Source organism: Schistocerca serialis, chromosome 2 (genome assembly GCF_023864345.2).
Source record: "Schistocerca serialis cubense isolate TAMUIC-IGC-003099 chromosome 2, iqSchSeri2.2, whole genome shotgun sequence".
In the NCBI taxonomy this organism is placed as follows: Eukaryota; Metazoa; Arthropoda; class Insecta; order Orthoptera; family Acrididae; genus Schistocerca; species Schistocerca serialis.
The window spans coordinates 495085453-495103920 of record NC_064639.1 but is presented as its reverse complement, the minus strand read 5'-3'; the positions used below and the strand labels follow the sequence as shown (position 1 = coordinate 495103920).

At 43.5% G+C, this 18468-nt stretch overlaps 1 protein-coding gene across 1 annotated transcript in view; it reads left to right on the top strand.

The window, feature by feature from the left end:
- LOC126457432 (glutamate receptor ionotropic, kainate 2-like) overlaps positions 1-18125 on the top strand; it is a 261933-nt gene extending 243808 nt beyond the window's left edge. The window contains exon 17 of the mRNA XM_050093703.1: positions 17792-18125. Coding sequence (XP_049949660.1) covers positions 17792-17944 — 153 coding nt within the window. The 3' untranslated portion in view covers positions 17945-18125. The remainder of the gene's footprint in view (positions 1-17791) is intronic.
- The last annotated feature ends 343 nt before the right edge of the window (positions 18126-18468 follow it).

Genomic DNA, 18468 nt, shown 5'->3' with positions numbered 1-18468 from the left:
CTTCTCAATGTTCTGCAACGGCTTGCCCTGTCCACATGGAAAAGGAGCCCACTCGGTAGACAGAATAGTAGTTAAGATATTGAAGATGAATGATTTGAAAGGAGATGGAAAGAAAATGTACTCCGGCTTGTAAGACGAGCCCTTCTTTTCCAGTTGTCTACGCAAAGAACTGTTACCCTTATTCCTCCGTCTGTACCAAATGAAAAAAAGGAGAGTAATGTTTACCTAGACGGCCAGACGACGATTTGAACCGCCGCCTTCCTGATTATCAGTCCTTTTGTTCCACAGATTTCCTCTTATACCGTAATTTTGGGATACGATATGACTGTATGAACTAAATAGTTGTTTGACTAATGTCAGAATATATGTCAGAGTCTTCATAATGTTCAATCTCTTCCTTGTGTTTCACATTCATGGTGTTGGGATGACTGAACCAATAATAATGAGTCGAGATTACAGATATTTGAGCTTTACCATGTTATGAATGTCAAGGATTTTCTCTTACATGCCCGAAAATCTACAATATTCGCGTAACTGAAATGTATTCTCATTGTTATAAGACATGTGCAGCCTCGTACTGTGAACAAGAAAGTGTTTCAAATGTATGTTAAATCTGTTAAATTCTGAAACAGTCTAAAGAAGTAGCCTCCATTGTTGTCATAGATCGTTCCAAACAGAATACAGCCATTAAACGAACTCAATTGATGCACCATTTGAGTTTACAAAATTATTGACTTTTCCATACGACACACCGGCAGATGTAAACATTTTGTATGAGACAATATTTAATTACACGCCTCTGATGGTGACTGCTCACCGTATGATACAAATAAAGACCATGACATCAGTTCAAATTGTGAATTAATCATTCTCTAGTAACAGAAATTTCGTTACAAACATTATCGTTTCTTGTTCAGTGATGTTACCTTGTTTATAGTCAACGCATACAAAATTTTATAATGCCATTGCACGCAATAGTAGCTTCTCAGAAAGCGTCCCCGAAAAGTCGAATCACCAGGCAGTGTTCGACGGTTAACTGCATATCATCATGATATTTCATGGGACGATACCATTCCAAATCAACATTTTCACTTAGACATTGCAAACACTTATTTAAAAAATAAAGTTGCTTTATATAGACACCGATATTTTCATACGCTGGTTGAAGAGCTGTGATTCATATAAAGTGATAAAAACCCTCGCTGACGAGTTTGATAAGTGTGTATATGCTCCCAATAATCGTTGTGGCTTAATAATCGCCAATGATGTTTTTGGCCTTATGAAAGAAGAGACAAATGGGTGTCAGATGAAATATATTATCGCATAGTGACGGGTGCAACACGGGGTGGAGTACCTCACTGTCATCGAAATCACAACTCTTTCTTGGTCGCATTATTTATTACTTTCGTAGAGCGTATTTGTATGTAATTTGTGCTGGAAGAATACATGACGTAGAAGACGACGCCCCATATGTGCGGACGGGCCGTCTCGAGTCAAATGGTCTAGTCAACAACGCTCTGACTCATAATTGTGATAAATCATTCATTTCTGTCATCGAAATCACAATTCTTTCTTGGTCGCATTATTTATTACTTTCGTAGAGCGTATTTGTATGTAATGTGTGCCTGAGCCTGTAATGTGGCAAGTGGAGTGTTATTAAGGTCGAGGCAGAGAGCGGGAGAGAGAGAGAGAGAGAGAGAGGATGGATGGGCATACACAGTTGATAGAGTGAACATTGTGCAACTGACTAACAGTAAAATCATAAACAGAGAAAGACTGGATTGAGTTGCGTTCTAAGGATATGGTCATTACTGACATAAATGGTGTGAAATGAAGAAGATTGTGGAAATTTTCGATAATCATGTTTTATAATAGAGATCAGTAACTTATTATTAGTATGTGTGTGTGTTTGTTTGTTTGTGTGTGTGTGTGTGTGTGTGTGTGTGTGTGTGTGTGTGTGTGTGTGTCTGCATTTGCTGCCACACAAAAAAACAATGCAGGCTGACAACCGTGAATCTGTATTTTTGAATCCTACATTTGCTACTGAATGAAGGAAACATATTCGTTGTTCTCTTTCTCCGTTAATATTTATGAAAACCTTGTCGTTATCCCATCCTCTCATGCCCAGTAGATTTAAAAAAAAATAATAAGCTTCAACCATGTACTGACAAAAAGTGTGGGAATTACAGCTACTGCGATGAACTGATAGGAAAAGAGAAGAATATTATTACTACCGATTTTTTACTATACTATATTATAAGCAGACCATCAATGAAAATCTTAACGAACACATTTTTAATCAAGTTTTTACGAATTACCTTACGTCTGAGCTATACTTTCCATTTATTTTACTAGACTTGTTGGGAAAAGTTAATATGTTGAATGCTGTAACTCTCTCGCTGCCGCCCCCTCCCCCCACCCCACCCCCCCAACCTGCAGATTATGGGGTGGGGGTAATTAACATGTTGAAACGTGGTGGAGGATAACATCTCCCCACTGCAAGAACAATGCTAGTTTTAGTAACATGGAAAGTGGCCTACTTCAGACAGCTTAAGTGTCTTTCTGGAAAAAATTCAGTTTTTGGCCATTTACGTTCTGTTCTAGTTTCATCATATTAACCCTTTTCCCACTATTTAACTTAGCACAAGTAACCTACTCAGATTTCTTGCATTTTAGCTTTATGTATTTTCTCACCAAAATTTGGTTTCTCCATCAATTTACATAGCGCAATTAGGCTGTTTTTTCCGTCTTACATTCTTCTGTTGTAAAGTTGGTAACGCTCCGTGAACGGAAGGGATGGTTGAATCTAGCAACAATAAATTGTCTTTGAACTGACACTAAACAACTACTCATGTTATTGCTCCTTCTTATACACTTTGAAAGGATGTCCCAAAATATTTGTCCACTGTGTTTGACACGGTGTAGCTACATTATTATTAAGCCACAGAACATAAACTCTAACGACCGAACAGGCCTTGGAAGGCCCAACGGTACCGACCGGCCGCCGTGTCATCCTCAACCACAGGCGTCACCGGATGCGGATATGGAGGGGCATGTGGTCAGCACACCGCTCTCCCAGCTGAATGCCAGTTTACGAGACCGGAGCCGCTACTTCTCAGTCAAGTAGCTCCTCAGTTTGCCTCACAAGGGCTGAGTGCACACCGCTCGCCAACAACGTTCGGCAGACCAAGTGCTAGCCCAGCCCGACAGCGCTTAACTTCGGTGATCTGACGGAAACCGGTGTTACCACTGCAACAGAGCATAAAAGAGGAAGAAATTAAATTTTTCTTAATTTCATAGTAGCGTAGCCACAGGTGACACCAGATAGAGGCGGTGACATAGTTATGCAGCAGAAAGAAACTATCAACACTGTAACCCAGTTATGTAAACAAGCGCATGTTGCTACATCAGCACCAAATGGCCAGGCACAAGTTACACATTCAGCAAAATGTCAACTGGGAGAGAGAGACAGACAGAAATTTATTGGTTTGCTCTTGTTATATGAAGAAACAAAAGAACAACCTTTACCTCTGATACAATGACATCTTTCAGAGACTTGACAGTGCAGCTGAGAGCTTGTACAAGTTGTTGAGCAAACATATCGGAATGAGGACTGTTGTGGCGTAACAAGACAGCTACGCCACACTGAAGTAGCCGAAAGGCACGCGTTATTTCAATGGCTAGATAGAGGTCTGAAACAGGATACTTATTAATGTTATAAAGAAAAGTATGTAGCTACTAGAACACTTAACTTTTTATATGGTCCTTTGGTTTACAACGTTCTTGGTGATACAAGTGAGACTCTATCTTGAGGTACATGCAATGTTACAAATGGCGCCTTGCTAGGTCGTAGCCATGGACTTAGCTGAAGGCTATTCTAACTGTCTGCTCGGCTAATGAGCAATGCATGCGTGCATGCTAACTATCTGCTCGGCTAATGAGCGATGCTTCGTCCGTGTAGTCGCTAGCAATGTCGTCCGTACAACTGGGGCGAGTGCTCGTCCGTATCTCGAGACCTGCCTTGTGGTGGCGCTCGGTCTGCGATCACACAGTGGCGACACGCGGGTCCGACATGTACTAAATGGACCGCGGCCGATTTAAGCTACCACCTAGCAAGTGTGGTGTCTGGCGGTGACACCACAAGGACCACTGATCAACATTAAGGGACCGCTGACCACTATTAAAGTAGCGGGTCACATTCTGCGATTACAGAGTCTAACATCATTATCTCCTGCCAATCTCAGTAAATACCGCAGTTCTCGAACTCTGAGTTCAGTTGGTCATTAGGATTGATAGCGTTCAAACAGAAGCACTCGATTATTACAGAGTAGAGACGTCCATGTATTAGATATTCCAGCATTTTTCGTGAACACGCTGCTTGCTGTTCCCGAGATGCTTCCATGTAAGTTTGAATTGGCTACAACCTATCATACAGCTGATGGGGAGACTGAGGGTCTTTCAACACCAGTGATTATCCAACACCAGTGCTTAAAGCACTAACATCACCGTCACTGCTGGGTGAGAAAGTCATCTCGGCCTCTGTTCCTGATCATTGCTGCAAGCACTTGCAGGTGCCAGGGCTTACACATTCAGTGGGGTCAGGGTCAGTCGACTACACGACTTCAGATGGTGCAGTACCTCCCAATGGGTCATCATAATTTTCTGGAAATGGACTCAGGACGCTCTAAAACAGTTTGGGGTACGTATTCATCCTTCTGATTCACATGCAGACTGCAAGACGGTAGCCCACAAGACTGACCAAACTGCTGGTGTAGCTGCCTTGGTGATGACCGGTCAGCTGACACAGGAGTCAGTGAAATTCCACTGTGTCACTGGCATGAGGCGTCAGCCAAGACTGACCATAACACGAGAGATTGCAGATCCGAACGAATAAATGATAATGTGCTAATCATGTTTTATTAGCGCTGAAAGACACTCTATAGGTTCCACAACACCATACTGACAATTTGCGGGTGTCTCCTCTTGGCACCCCTGCAGTATTCAATCATTGCACAGTGTGTTTCCAGTTCTCATATCACACTGTGAGGATTTTTAATGGGATGCAGCAGGTATGATTTTGAATAGAAACTTACAGAAATAAATACGTTTTAACAACGTATTCCATTTTGTCAAGAGTAATTCTTGCAGTTGAATTGTGTTTAGAAACAGGCTAAATATTTTTACCCAGTAGCAACAGTTGTCGTAAATTCATTAAAAAGGCTGGACTAATTACTTCTTCACACCTGCAGAGCGAGGTGTCTTTCTGAGTAAAGTGTCGTCGCCCCCCAGCGGCATAGCAGAGTATGCCCCTCGCTTTTATTTCGTTTCTGGCAACAAGTCTTGCTACTAAAAGCACCCTACTGTACGTGCTGCGTCGACACTCGAGGATGGCGGCAATTTTGGAGAGGAAAAGGAAGGGCTATACGGGAGGAAGGAGGCCCACTAAATTAAAAAAAAAAAAATTCGTAGGAAGTCGTTTAATTCTAAATGCCACGAAATAACGATTCGAGTGTACCGAATTCTATTGTCTACTGCGACCCATCAGGGTGGAGGAGGGCTCAGACCACTAGACCGCTCCGCCGATGAGGTGGAAAAATACAACATTCCTTTTTGTCTTTGTGAGCTACTTCTATTGCCATTGCCTCAGAACTTCGTGGCACCACCCGAAATCACGCTCGTAGCAAGGCCTCCAATCACATGCAGTATGGCGAAGGTATAAGGACTCGATCAGGTAGTGCTAACTGGTGAAGATGTTGTGCAAGTGAAATTAAGTCACACACAACGAATATGATTAAATAATTTCTACCTTGCACAGGCAATGTGGATTTCTTTTCCTACTTGTACGAGAGGGGTTCGTGTCTTTTAAGCGGCCTGCCGGTGTCGCCGAGCGGTTTTAGCCGCTTCAGTCTGGAACCGCGCGACCGCTACGGTCGCAGGTTCGAATCCTGCCTCGGGCATAGATGTGTGTGACCATTCTACGTCTTTATTCTTTATCTCTGCATATTTATTTCTCAACATAATCACCCTGGCGATGAACATCAGAAATTTAAAAGGCAGAAGGCCTTATCTTAAAACAGTTCTTTAATTAGGCTGAAGGCCCAAACAATCTTACGCCTTCAAGGCAAAACAACCTTAATTTAGAAATCGGCTAAAAGCCATACAAATACAAACAGCAAGAACGAATAAGAAAAGGCAGTGCACGCAATGGCGCTCAGAAGTTTCCAAGGCTCCATCTGGAGTTCAAACACTGACGCTCGTTTAGGTGAGACAGGCAGTCGGCCCAACCATTCCCATTCCGACGACAACCCAACTGACAGACAGTCAGCGGACCCACCGACAAGATACTTCCACTCCACCCAACCAGCACACAACAGGGAGTTCAATGGAACAACGTAGAAGTAATTGGCACCCATAACCAATTATACATTGAGCTGTCAAACTACATACCGTGCTGGACAGCGACAATATGATGAGTAAAATACACAGCCTGGATTTACGTCAACAGCCAGGGCAGGTAACCAGAACGTTAACGGCCACAAGGCAAAAGATTCCGCTGGTGCAGTTCAATTGAAAATCACCAAACACAGTTAAACTCCACTGGAGCATGGCTAAAATTTGCCAACTTGAAAAGCACGCGTTGCTCACGTGAATGTCTCCACAGTCAACAACGAAATCCAAACAACACAATGCGAACAGTCGTGACTTGCTGGTAGATTAAGTCAACACTCAACTTTTGTGTCCAGGATCGGTGAGCCACAGGCCTCGTAGCTATGGGAACAGCACCACACACTCCGACCGCGCATGGACACCACCAGCGACCTCGGTCAAACTACGCGCTACGGAGATTTCCTCGCTGCTCCAAGCCAGCCGACCAACTGCCCGCACTCAGCACAGCCGGAAGCTATAAGCACCAGGCCAAAGATAGTGCAAGGTGCGAATATCGATACACACTCACTGAGAGAGAGGATAACGGCATAATCGCGATACATGCGGGAAACTAAACACAGAATAACAACCAAGGTTTAATCCAACGCATAACATGAGCCAGCCATGGCTCACTTCCCTCCAAAATTCAAATTTCCCAGCAATTTCTAGGACGAGGCGGCGGTCGGATGACTTAGGTTAGTGGAGGCAGCCCAAGTGTCCTTTCTTTGCAACCATTTTCTTAGGTTAGTAGAGATTGCCAATTGATCTATTTTCCCACCAAAATTCAAACTCCCCACCAGTTCCTAGGAAGAGGTGGAGGTCGTGTGACAGGTTAGTGGAGGTGGTCCAAATGACCTATCTTCCTGCGATTATCTTAGGTTAGTAGGGATACCCCAATTGACCTATTTCACTGCCAAAATTTAAACTTGGCACCAGCACATAGGACGAGGTGGCGGTCAGATGATTTAGGTTAGTGGAGATAGCCCAAGTGACCTATCTTCCCGCCATTTTCTTAGGTTAGTAGAAATAACTGTGGTGTGATGCATTATCCTGTTGGAATTTGAACTTCTCGCCATTTTTCTTGGGGAGGGGAGGGGAGTTAGGTTAGTGAAGGTAGCCCAATTGACCTATCTTCCCGCTAAAATTTAAAATTCCCGCCAAAATCCGCCATCTTGGATGACGTCACGGCCGACATATTGGATGACGTCATCGCCGCCATCTTGGATGACTGTACTTTGGTGTAGAGCCCCCTTGCCCTAATATTGCGAATGACATCGGCAAGTGGCTTATCATCTATAAAAATCGTAAACCACGTGTAACTCATCGTCAAATGCTGACCACTTGCGTTGGGCAGCCCTGACTTTCTTCAAGGAGAACCAGAGTGGTTGGGTTGTATCACCGACGTGCTGCTGACTGACAGCACCAATAGAAGGGTACCACACTTTAGCTGTGACTGGGTGCCCTAGCGCGATAGCTTTCTAAAGTGTAATCTTTAGAATTCAATCATTTCATCTGACCACTGTACCCTACATAGCCCACAGGTGTTTCTTGTAGCCAAAGCGTCTGTGAGAGATGCCTGAATAGAGCAGGACAAATATGTGCAGTAGAAGTTTATCATGCCAAGAAAATGACACAAATCACAGTAGGTCGTGGGTAGGACGATATCACTGATGAATTCGGCGTGATCAGAAGTCGGGCGGATGACGTCAGCGTTGACTGTGTGAGCGAGAAAGCTTACACTTGCACGGCTTCATTGGAATTTGTTGTGGTTGATTTCCATGCCGTTGTCGCTTAGGGCAGCCCGAACCTGGGTCAGGTGGTGTTCATGTTTCTTGACAGAGGTGAGAATATGAGGATATCGTCGAAGATGGCGTAGCAACGACAGATTGAACAAGGGAGAGTCGACAGGCCTTTGCCATGTCTGAGCAGAGCTTTTTAGGCTGTAACGCATACAGTAGAACTCAAATAGGCCGAATGGTATAATGATTGTCGACTTAGCGATGCCATCTTTGAACATAGGGATCTGAAAGTACACTTTCTAGCACTCAAGAGTACTGAACACTTTTATCCCATTAAGCAGTTGAGTGAAGTCCTGGATGTGGGAAATAGCATAGTTGTGAGCAAATAGTTTCTAATAGTCGCGACACAACCGTAACGAACTGTCTTTCTTAGGCAAAGTTGAGTGGGTGAAGAGCAGTTATTGTCTGAGGGGCGTACAGTACCCACATTTAGGTGCGAGGCTGCGAGCCTTGGGGCACACACGAGGGTTCAAATGGTTCAAATGGCTCTGAGCACTATGCGACTTAACTTCTGAGGTCATCAGTCGCCTAGAACTTAGAACTAATTGAACCTAACTAACCTAAGGACATCACACACATCCATGCCCGAAGCAGGATTCGAACCTGCGACCGTAGCGGTCACGCGGTTCCAGACTGAAGCGCCTTTAACCGCACGGCCACACCGGCCGGCACACACGAGGGTCTTCTGTTGTTGCTATACTGTGGCAGGTGCCATTACTGATGACGTTTAATTGTAGATCTCGTGCACACGAAACATTAACACAGGTTTCCTAGCATGGGATGTGAGCACAATCATACGATACACTGGGAAACTGAATGTCACTAACTTTAAGGTGCTGATGTTGAGGCCCCAGTGGGGGCGTGTCGGCTGCAGAAGTTTTGTCTGTAGCGTGCGTCGCCCGCAAGCCGGAGAGACGGCAGAGTGTGAATAGAGCAGGCGACATTTTGTAGAGCACTCGTAGAGGGTGAGCAGAAGTGTTCCACTATTTTGAGAAGGAGCGAGGACAGAAGGACCGAAAGAAAACAGAGTGTGAGTGCTAGTAGCATGGTGCAGTAAGGATACGTCTTTAGATCCGGGAATAGGCCGAAATGCTTGAGGAAATCGACCGAAGGGCTGCTTCGTCGACGCCAGCTACGTGGAATGTCCAAGTAAACTCAATTCCCTGCGTAAGCTGGACCTGGAGTTCGGCTGCACCACGAACATCGATTTGTAGGCGGCACATAAGGAGAGTTTCGCCTGAAGGTTTACATGGACACTGTAGGTTTCTAGTACTAAATTCGGTGGAGGTAAACACAAAACGTAACAAATTATTTATTTGTCTCACAAAAACGCTAAAAACGAGCATGATCGTATCAACATTCCTCAGCAAAAAACCGGGCTAAAGGCAAAGATCTTCGTTTCTATAGTGGAAGCTGTTCAGTTCACTGTCGATAGTCATCACAACCCTATATAGTTAAGCCTTGTGCGCTAGGAGCGCTACTGCCACATTACGTGACGAGGTGGCCCATGAATTTAAAGTGGCGCCAAGGCGGTCAATAATATTGTGCAATAATACTGTGGTTTTGAATGTTGAACGAAAAAGACGCTTTCGTATACAGGGTGTTCATTTTAACTGAAGAACTGAAATACCTCGAAAACTACACGTTGGAACAAAAAAAAGTTATAATTCCAATTTGTCTTGGAGGGGGACATGTTCAAATGTTCAAATGTGTGTGAAATCTTATGGGACTTAACTGCTAAGGTCATCAGTTCGAAGCTTACACACTACTTAACCTAAATTATCCTAAGGACAAACACACGCACACAGCCATGCCCGAGGGAGGACTCGAACCTCCGCCGGGACCAGCCCCACAGTCCATGACTGCAGCGCCGGCCGGTGCGGCCGAGCGGTTCTAGGCGCTTCAGTCTGGAACCGCGCGACCGCTACGGTCGCAGGTTCGAATCCTGCCTCGGGCATGGATGTGTGTGATGTCCTTAGGTTAGTTAGGTTTAAGTAGTTCTAAGTTCTAGGGGACTGATGACCTCAGATATTAAGTCCCATAGTGCTCAGAGCCATTTGAACCATGACTGCAGCGCCCCAGACCGCTCGGCTAATCCCGCGCGGCTCGGAGGGGGACATCCAATGATACCACACTCGACCCGCGTACCCCACCCCGTGCGTGGATAGCGATGGGCAACTTTTTTTTATTTCGTATTACGTTTCTACGGCAATATCTACATATCTCTTTACTGGAGCATTTTCTCCATTTCGCGACAGATGGCTCTGTATACGGAGGAATAGAAATGGGTAATATATGTTCACAGGACAGAAGCACAGGCGTTTCTGATGCGGCCGACCATGTCTTCAAGTCTGTTGGCACTTTCTAGTACACCCTGTCTTTTAAATATCCCCACGGAGAAAAATCCGGCGACGTCAAATCCGGCGAACTAGCAGGCCAATTAATAGGGCCACCTGTACCGATCCACTGACTAGTGTAAACACGGTCTAATATCTCCCGTGCTTCAGTTGCATAATGCGCTGGGCAACTGTCATGCTGAAAGTACACAAACTGTTGAATGCCCAGGGCAACATTTTGCAGTAGCACTGGTAGTTCCTGTTCCAAAGACGTTCGACATTTGCATCCATTCAAAGTGCCGTCGATAAAATGCGGACCAATGAGTTTGTTCCCTATTAGTCCACACCACATGTTAACCGACCCGAGACGTTGACGGTCAGCTTGCCATAACCAGTAGGGATTGTCTACACTCCAGTAATGCATGTTATACCGTCAACGCTATCATGATTTGTGAAAGTTGACTCGTCGGAAAATAGTACCTCGGAAGGAGCTTGGGGGTCGATTGCACTTGTTGACATGCCGAGTCACAAAACACCACCCGGTTACTGAAATCGGCGCTATGACGTTCTTGATGCAGTGACATGTAGTATGGGTAGGACCTATAACGATGCAGTATTGTGGCAATACTACCCACAGGTACACAGGAATCCGGTGTAACTGCTTGGGTTATGGTGCAATGCCGCTAGTTGGGCTACTTCATTAGCTTAACCTCTAACGCATTTGCTCAGTTTCGTTGTGCCGGTCTGAACGCTGCCATCAGACATGGAGGCATTCGCAACCTTGTAAGAGAACGAACGAGAGCGAGCTTTCTCTGGAAAACGCTCAGCAAAGAAGACAACAGCAGCCTCAACATTTCTCCTATTTTCTCCGTAAATCAGGATCATTTCAGTTTTTTGCGCTTGCAAATTCATCGTCCACTTGCATGTCTATTCTCCAAATAATAGGTAGGTGTGCACGCAATAAACACAGTGCAAGTACAGTAATGTTTAGAGCCGCTATCTGTTCTACATTTGCATGATACGTGAGCTCCAGTCGCACTGTATTGCCTCTTATGATACGTCGCAGTTTGCTACACGGCCACGGTGACGCGTTCGGTGTGTCGGAGGAATACAACGTTGCGAATGGGGTTTCCAATTAGAAGTTTTGAAATACTGACCTGTCCTACCCTTGTAGCATGGAGGTGAGTTCCCACGTGCCACTGGATATTCAAAGGCCATTGAGCAGCATGTCGTAAATTACGATTGTTTACCCCTTTCTGTTCCTCCGATTATACCGCCATCTGTGGCGAAACGAAGAAAATGCTTCAGACAAAACGTATGTAGATTTTTCCGTAGAATCGTAATCTGCAATAAAAAATGGGGATTCCCATTGAAGATTTCAACGTTACCCCCCCCCCCCCCCCCCACACACACACAATTACCCACTCACAGGATTGGGCAGCTGGTCGAGTGTGGTATCGGTGGATGCCCACTCCGAGACAAACATATTGGGATTATAACTTTATTTTATCTGACGTGTTGTTTTTGAGATATTTTAATGTCCTCAGTTAAAACTAATAATCTGTACATCGTACATGTTTGTTTGTTAATGGTGCAATAGTTGATACGTTACTGGAAATAGTTATCACCATACATTTGAGTCCCCATACATACGCACTTCCCAGTCAGTCGAAGCTACTCAAGACCATTTTTCACCAAATTATTGATAACTCGTTACTATTGTGTTACTATAACATGTTAACATAAAATAGCAGCACACAGCTTAAATACTATTGTGAATCGGAGAAGTAATTTATTTTTCAGAATACGGGAGCATGAAAAAAATTGCTTGGCCCCGCATCGAGATGGCGTTGACAGGAACGCAATTTTGTTTTAAGGCTTTCGAAAGTAGCAGTATTTCCTTCAAACAGACAAACTGAAATAATGAAACATCACGCAATTCTTCGGCCTGTAAGATCTATTGTCAATGGAAACTCATCCAAGGTTGTTGAATGGCTATAAGAATTTAAGCAATTAAGCAATGGGTGACTATTCAAATCTGCCTTACTTCTCTTGTAAGTTATCCACGAGAACACAATCCCAAAACTGTAAAACTAATTTAACACAGAACTTGATTATAAACAGCAATTTTAGTTTTCTTACCAGGAAAAACTATAAATACGACACAAAAAAATTAATAACATTTAGCTGCTAGTGGGCGTTGATTCATGTCAATGAGGAATGTTTAAAATTTGTGCCAGGCTGGCATTCGAATCCGGGTCTCCTAGTCACTAAGCAGGTGCTCTGACAAGTTTTTTATCGCTCTTTCTTTGGTACACTTCGTTGTATTTGTTCGGTACGGACGTCCCTTGACGCTCGTTCAAATTCATCGTCGATCCATTAACACAGTTTTTTAAAATTTTTTTTTTATTTTTTATTACAGAGGGCAGCTATCCCTCTGAGCGAACACGCTAAGCTACCATGCCGGCAACCAGTAAGCCCTCTAAACACAGCAGTAACGGCAACTGCACGGACTAACCTAGCACGCCTCCCGTCAAACTCAAATTGTCAACTTAACCACACACTTCCAATGCAGTGAACAGGCACCACACCTGTAATACATAAACACCTGGGTGAACAAAAATGAATACATGTGAATTCGTGTTCCAATGTGACTCTGGAACACTTGAACAAATTACTGTGCCACATTATTATAATCCTACCTTCTCCTGAACCCTCCAACTTTAATGTATAAATGCGTTTGTACAGGAAGCAGAATAATTTCTCAGAACTTGGGAAAATTTCCTTAAGACTCCACATTGCTTTTGTTGTGGACTTCAGTTCTGAAACTGCTTTGATGCAGCTCTCCATGCTACTCTATCCTGTGCAAGCGTCTTCATCTCTCAGAACCTACTGCAACCTACATCCTTCTAAATCTGCTTAGTGTATTCATCTCTTGATCTCCCTCTACGATTTTTACCCTCCACACTGCCCTCCAATACTAAACTGGTGATCCCTTGATGCCTCAGAACATGTCCTACCAACCGATCCCTTCTTCTAGTCAAGGTATGCCACAAACTCCTCTTCTCCCCAATTCTATTCAATACCTCCTCATAAGTTATGTGATCTACCCATCTAATCTTCAGCATTCTTCTGTAACACCACATTTCGAAAGCTTCTATTCTCTTCTTCTCCAAACTATTTATCGTCCATGTTTCACTTCCATACCTGGCTACACTGCGTACAAATACTTTCAGAAACAACTTCCTGACACATAAATCTATACTCGATGTTTACAAATTTCTCTTCTTTAGAAACGCTTTTATATCCTCTCTACTTCGACCATTATCAGTTATTTTGCTCCCCAAATAGCAAAGCTCCTTTACTACTTTAAGTGTCTCATTTCCTAATCTAATTCCCTCAGCATCACCCGACTTAATTCGACTACATTCCATTGTCCTCCTTTTGCTTTTGTTGATGTTCATCTTACATCCTCCTTTCAAGATACTGTCCATTCCGTTCAGCTGCTCTTCCAGGTCCTTTGCTGTCTCTGACAGAATTACAATGTCATCGGCTAATCTCAATGTTTTATTTCATCTCCATGGATTTTAATAACTACTCCGAATTTTTCTTTTGTTTCCTTTACTGCTTGCTCAATATACAGATTGAATAACATCGGGGAGAGGCTGCAACCCTGTCTCACTCCCTTCCCAACCACTACTTCGCTTGCATCTTCCTCGACTCTTATAACTGCCATCTGGTTTCTGTACAAATTGTAAATAGCCTTTCGCTCCCCGTATTTTACCCCTGCCACCTTCAGAATTTGAAAGAGAGTATTCCAGTCAACATTGTCAAAAGCTTTCTCTAAGTCTACAAATGCTAGAAACGTAGGTTTGCCTTTTCTTAATCTAGCTTCTAAGATAAGTCGTAAGGTCAGTATTGACTCACGTGTTCCAATATTTGTACGGAATCCAAACTGATCTTCAGCTTCTACCAGTTTTTCCATTCGTCTGTAAAGAATTCGTGTTAGTATTTTGCAGCCGTGGCTTATTAAACTGATAGTTCGTTAATTTTCACATCTGTCAACGCCTGCTTTCTTTGGGATTGGAATTATTATATTCTTCTTGAAGTCTGAGGGAATTTCGCCTGTCTCATACATCTTCCTCACCAGATGGTAGAGTTTTGTCAGGACTGGCTCTCCCATAGCTAATTTTATTTGACTAAGCGTCATCTCAGGACTGTCACTGGTCAGTCTAGAGAACTTGAAAACTAAATATTAGTCACCACCTTAAAACGCCGCACAAGTCACTCCAGAGACCTGCAGACAGCGTAGAATTGGTACCAGGCACTCATGTCACCCAGTCGGTTATACGGAATCCGCACAGTAAGATAACGTGGAGACTTGACAGAAAGGTATTATCGTGTCTCGTCATACTCATGAGTACACCGATAATAATAAAGTTGGCCGATTTCTTGGTGTATCAACGCGGACTGTAAAATGTGTACAAGGAATGGAGTGTTATTCGCAGTAATGTATCTCGGCGAGAGAACAGTGGTCATAAAAGGGACCGGAGACAAGTATCCCACCTGGTTAATGAGAATCCATTTCGGACATGACATCTCAACCAGTTTCCGAGCAAACATTGTGAACGGAACTAAATGCAGTGGACATATGGAGTCGGTTACCATGCAAAAGGCCATTGCTCACGGTGGCACGTAAGGCTACGTGTCTTCAATGGGCTCACAACACTGAAATGGGACCGTCACTAACTGGAGGTGTGTAGTCTGCTCTGACGAGTCACTGGAGGTGTGTAGTCTGCTCTGACGGGTCACAGTTTAGTCTCTTTTCATATGACACAAAATGTCGAGAGCACAGACGGCCGTAAAATCGCAGTTTCAGGGGAGTTAGTCCAGGCCAGAGGTGGTTCTGTGACGTTTTGCAGGTGTTTTTCGTACCATTTCTTGGCCCAACTTATTCAAGTTACTCTGAACATAAATCTCATTCTATTTCAACACTCTCCGTGAACAAGTGCTGCATTTTCTTTTACATTTGCATGATGAAAATTGAGTGACACATGCCAATCAGCATGGCAGCAGTCTGATAGCTATATAGGATCTACTGTATATCATCAATTATTGGCGTTAGCTGGAGACTGCATACCTAAAGAAAGTTGTCGATTCTCTTCCTCACGGATATAAATGGCTCTGGGCACTATGGGACTTAACATCTATGGTCATCAGTCCCCTAGAACTTAGAACTACTTAAAGCTAACTAACCTAAGGACATCATACAACACCTAGTCCTCACGGATATAAAGCCCTTATGAAAGCTGTGTGGTGTTATACGAAACTAACGTGATGTACCTTTGCGGTGATTTTTTTTACTGCAGAATTGTTAATCCAACGGTAATATTAGTAATTACTAATTACTTTTATATGTCATCTCTGGTCACCCTCCTCCAGTCCTTAAAGAATTTAGGAGTGCCTTATCCTTAGAGTAGCCTTTCTTAAGTTAGCAAGTCCTTTGTGTACAGATTGCTCCAAGAATTACATAGTAATTTTTACATACCCTCTGTTCCCATCACCAATTTCTCTGTTATGTGTGACAGAGATGTCTAATCATCATAAAATATTTTGCTGGAACAAAATCACAGACCCACGTACCTCTATAAACTGGCCTATAAAAGAGGCAGGCATGATGTCCAAGATCGTAACCATATTCATTGAAAGCTGACCAAAACCTAATGCAAAAGCAAAATTCCCAACAGTCTTTGAACGGTTTTAAAACAAATTCGCCAATCTCGTGTGCCAATTTGTTACTATAGATGGAAGCCAGTTACCCCGCGCTGAATTAGTGAAGCCTAGTTCATCTGACTGAAAGATTATGAGCTGTGTTACTGATTACTTTACAAAGGGCAAAATGTAACTGACGAATAGTATGAAAGTTTGATGGACCGACTAGACAAAAAAATTGAGTAGAAGAGGTAGGGACTGAAAAGAAAAGCATTTCGGTATCATGACAACACATCTGCCAACAAAATAGCTTTAGCCATATCGTACCCCGAGGGATCCAAAGAACGAATTGTTGGAAAATATACATTGTTCAACGGCTCGTTTCTCTCTGCATTCCACCTGTTCCCACGTTAACAGAAATCTGTGGTTTGGAAAGGGGCGTGTAACGGCAGATTAAGAAAGGTACACCTGTGAACTTCCAGAATTGCACTCCACGGTTTTAATGTACAGGGTGATCAAAAAGTCAGTATAAATCTGAAAACTTAATAAACCACGGAATAATGTAGATAGAGAGGTAAAAATTGACACACATGCTTAGAATGACATGGGCTTTTATTAGAACCAAAAAAAAAGTTCACAAAATGCCCGACAGATAGCGCTGGACAGCAAAACTGCTACCGTGACGGGTGAGAGGAACGCAGATATGTTACAGAATCGCATCATTCCCAGCCTGGCTGATAAACACGTGCTGGAACGTACGATGTTTATGCAGGACGGCGCTCCACCCCATATTGCTAGACGCGTGAAAGATCTCTGGCGCGCGTCGCTTGGTGATGATCGTGAGCTCAGCCGCCACTTTCGTCATGCTTGGCCTCCCAAGTGCCCAGACCTCAGTCCGTGCGATTATTGGCTTTGGGGTTACCTGAAGTCGCAAGTGTATCGTGATCGACCGACTCCTCAAGGGATGCTGAAAGACAACATCCGACGCCAATGCCTCACCATAACTCCGGACATGCTTTACAGTTCTGTTCACAACATTGTTCCTTGACTACAGCTATTGTTGAGGAATGATGGTGGACATATTGAGCATTTCCTATAAAGAACATCATCTTTGCTTTGTCTTACTTTGTTATGCTAATTATTGCTATTCTGATCAGATGAAGCGCCATCTGCCGGACATTTTTTGAACGTTTGTATTTTTTTGGTTCCAATAAAACCCCATGTCATTCCAAGCATGTGTGTCAATTTGTACCTCTCTATCTACATTATTCCGTGATTTATTCAGTTTTCAAATTTATAATGACTTTTTGATCACCCGGTACTCAACTGAAAAAAAGAAAACATTAGGAAAAGAACATTACCTTAATACGAAACTGCACTGATAGAAAGGTGTTCCATTGGCAGGACGAGATCCACCTTGCTCAGGAATCCACACTGCTTCATCTTGCCGTGTGTTAAATGTGAACAACAGTGATTATCACATGCTTACCTCTCTGACTTCTCATTTATTACTTCCAGATAACACCTTGGGAAGCACTGACATCTGAGCTGAAGTTCGTGGTGCAATGCAGCAACGACGAGAAGCCCGTCCGCAAGCCGCCGGACCCCGAGGGAGACAAGGACGAGGAAGCCTCACACCTTCACTACGGCAGGCTGTCTGCAGACAAGTAACCAGCTCTCGAGTTGCAGCAACCCCTTACAGAAGCATGCTGTGCATGCAGCTGGACTGATTGCGCTGATACAGTGTTGTGTCTTCAGGTTCTACCTTTACCTACAGACTTTCACAATAATTGTATCTTGTGGCGTATGTGAGATACTGAAAAATAAATCTATTGTTGGTGTTTCAACTTTATCATCTTACTTTGACTTTGCGTCTACGTGTTTGTGTGTGCGTGTCTTACAAAAAGAATACCTTTTTGTCATTATAAATCTGCATGCAATTTCACGCTGAGAACATGAATTACTCAGATCCTGAAATTCCGCATGAGATACTCTACTGGTCAAAAGCTTTCGATCACCTGTCACAGCTATGGATTTCTACTTAAAATAGGGTTTTAGTTTTGAATATTCCACCACATTCCTTTTCAATGATAGAATGAGTGTAAACATGTGAAAGCCAAGCGACCGTTATGTGTTCGGTAGTTCGCATGGAGGGGCCCTGATGAGCATCCACAACAATACTGACGTGCCTTTAC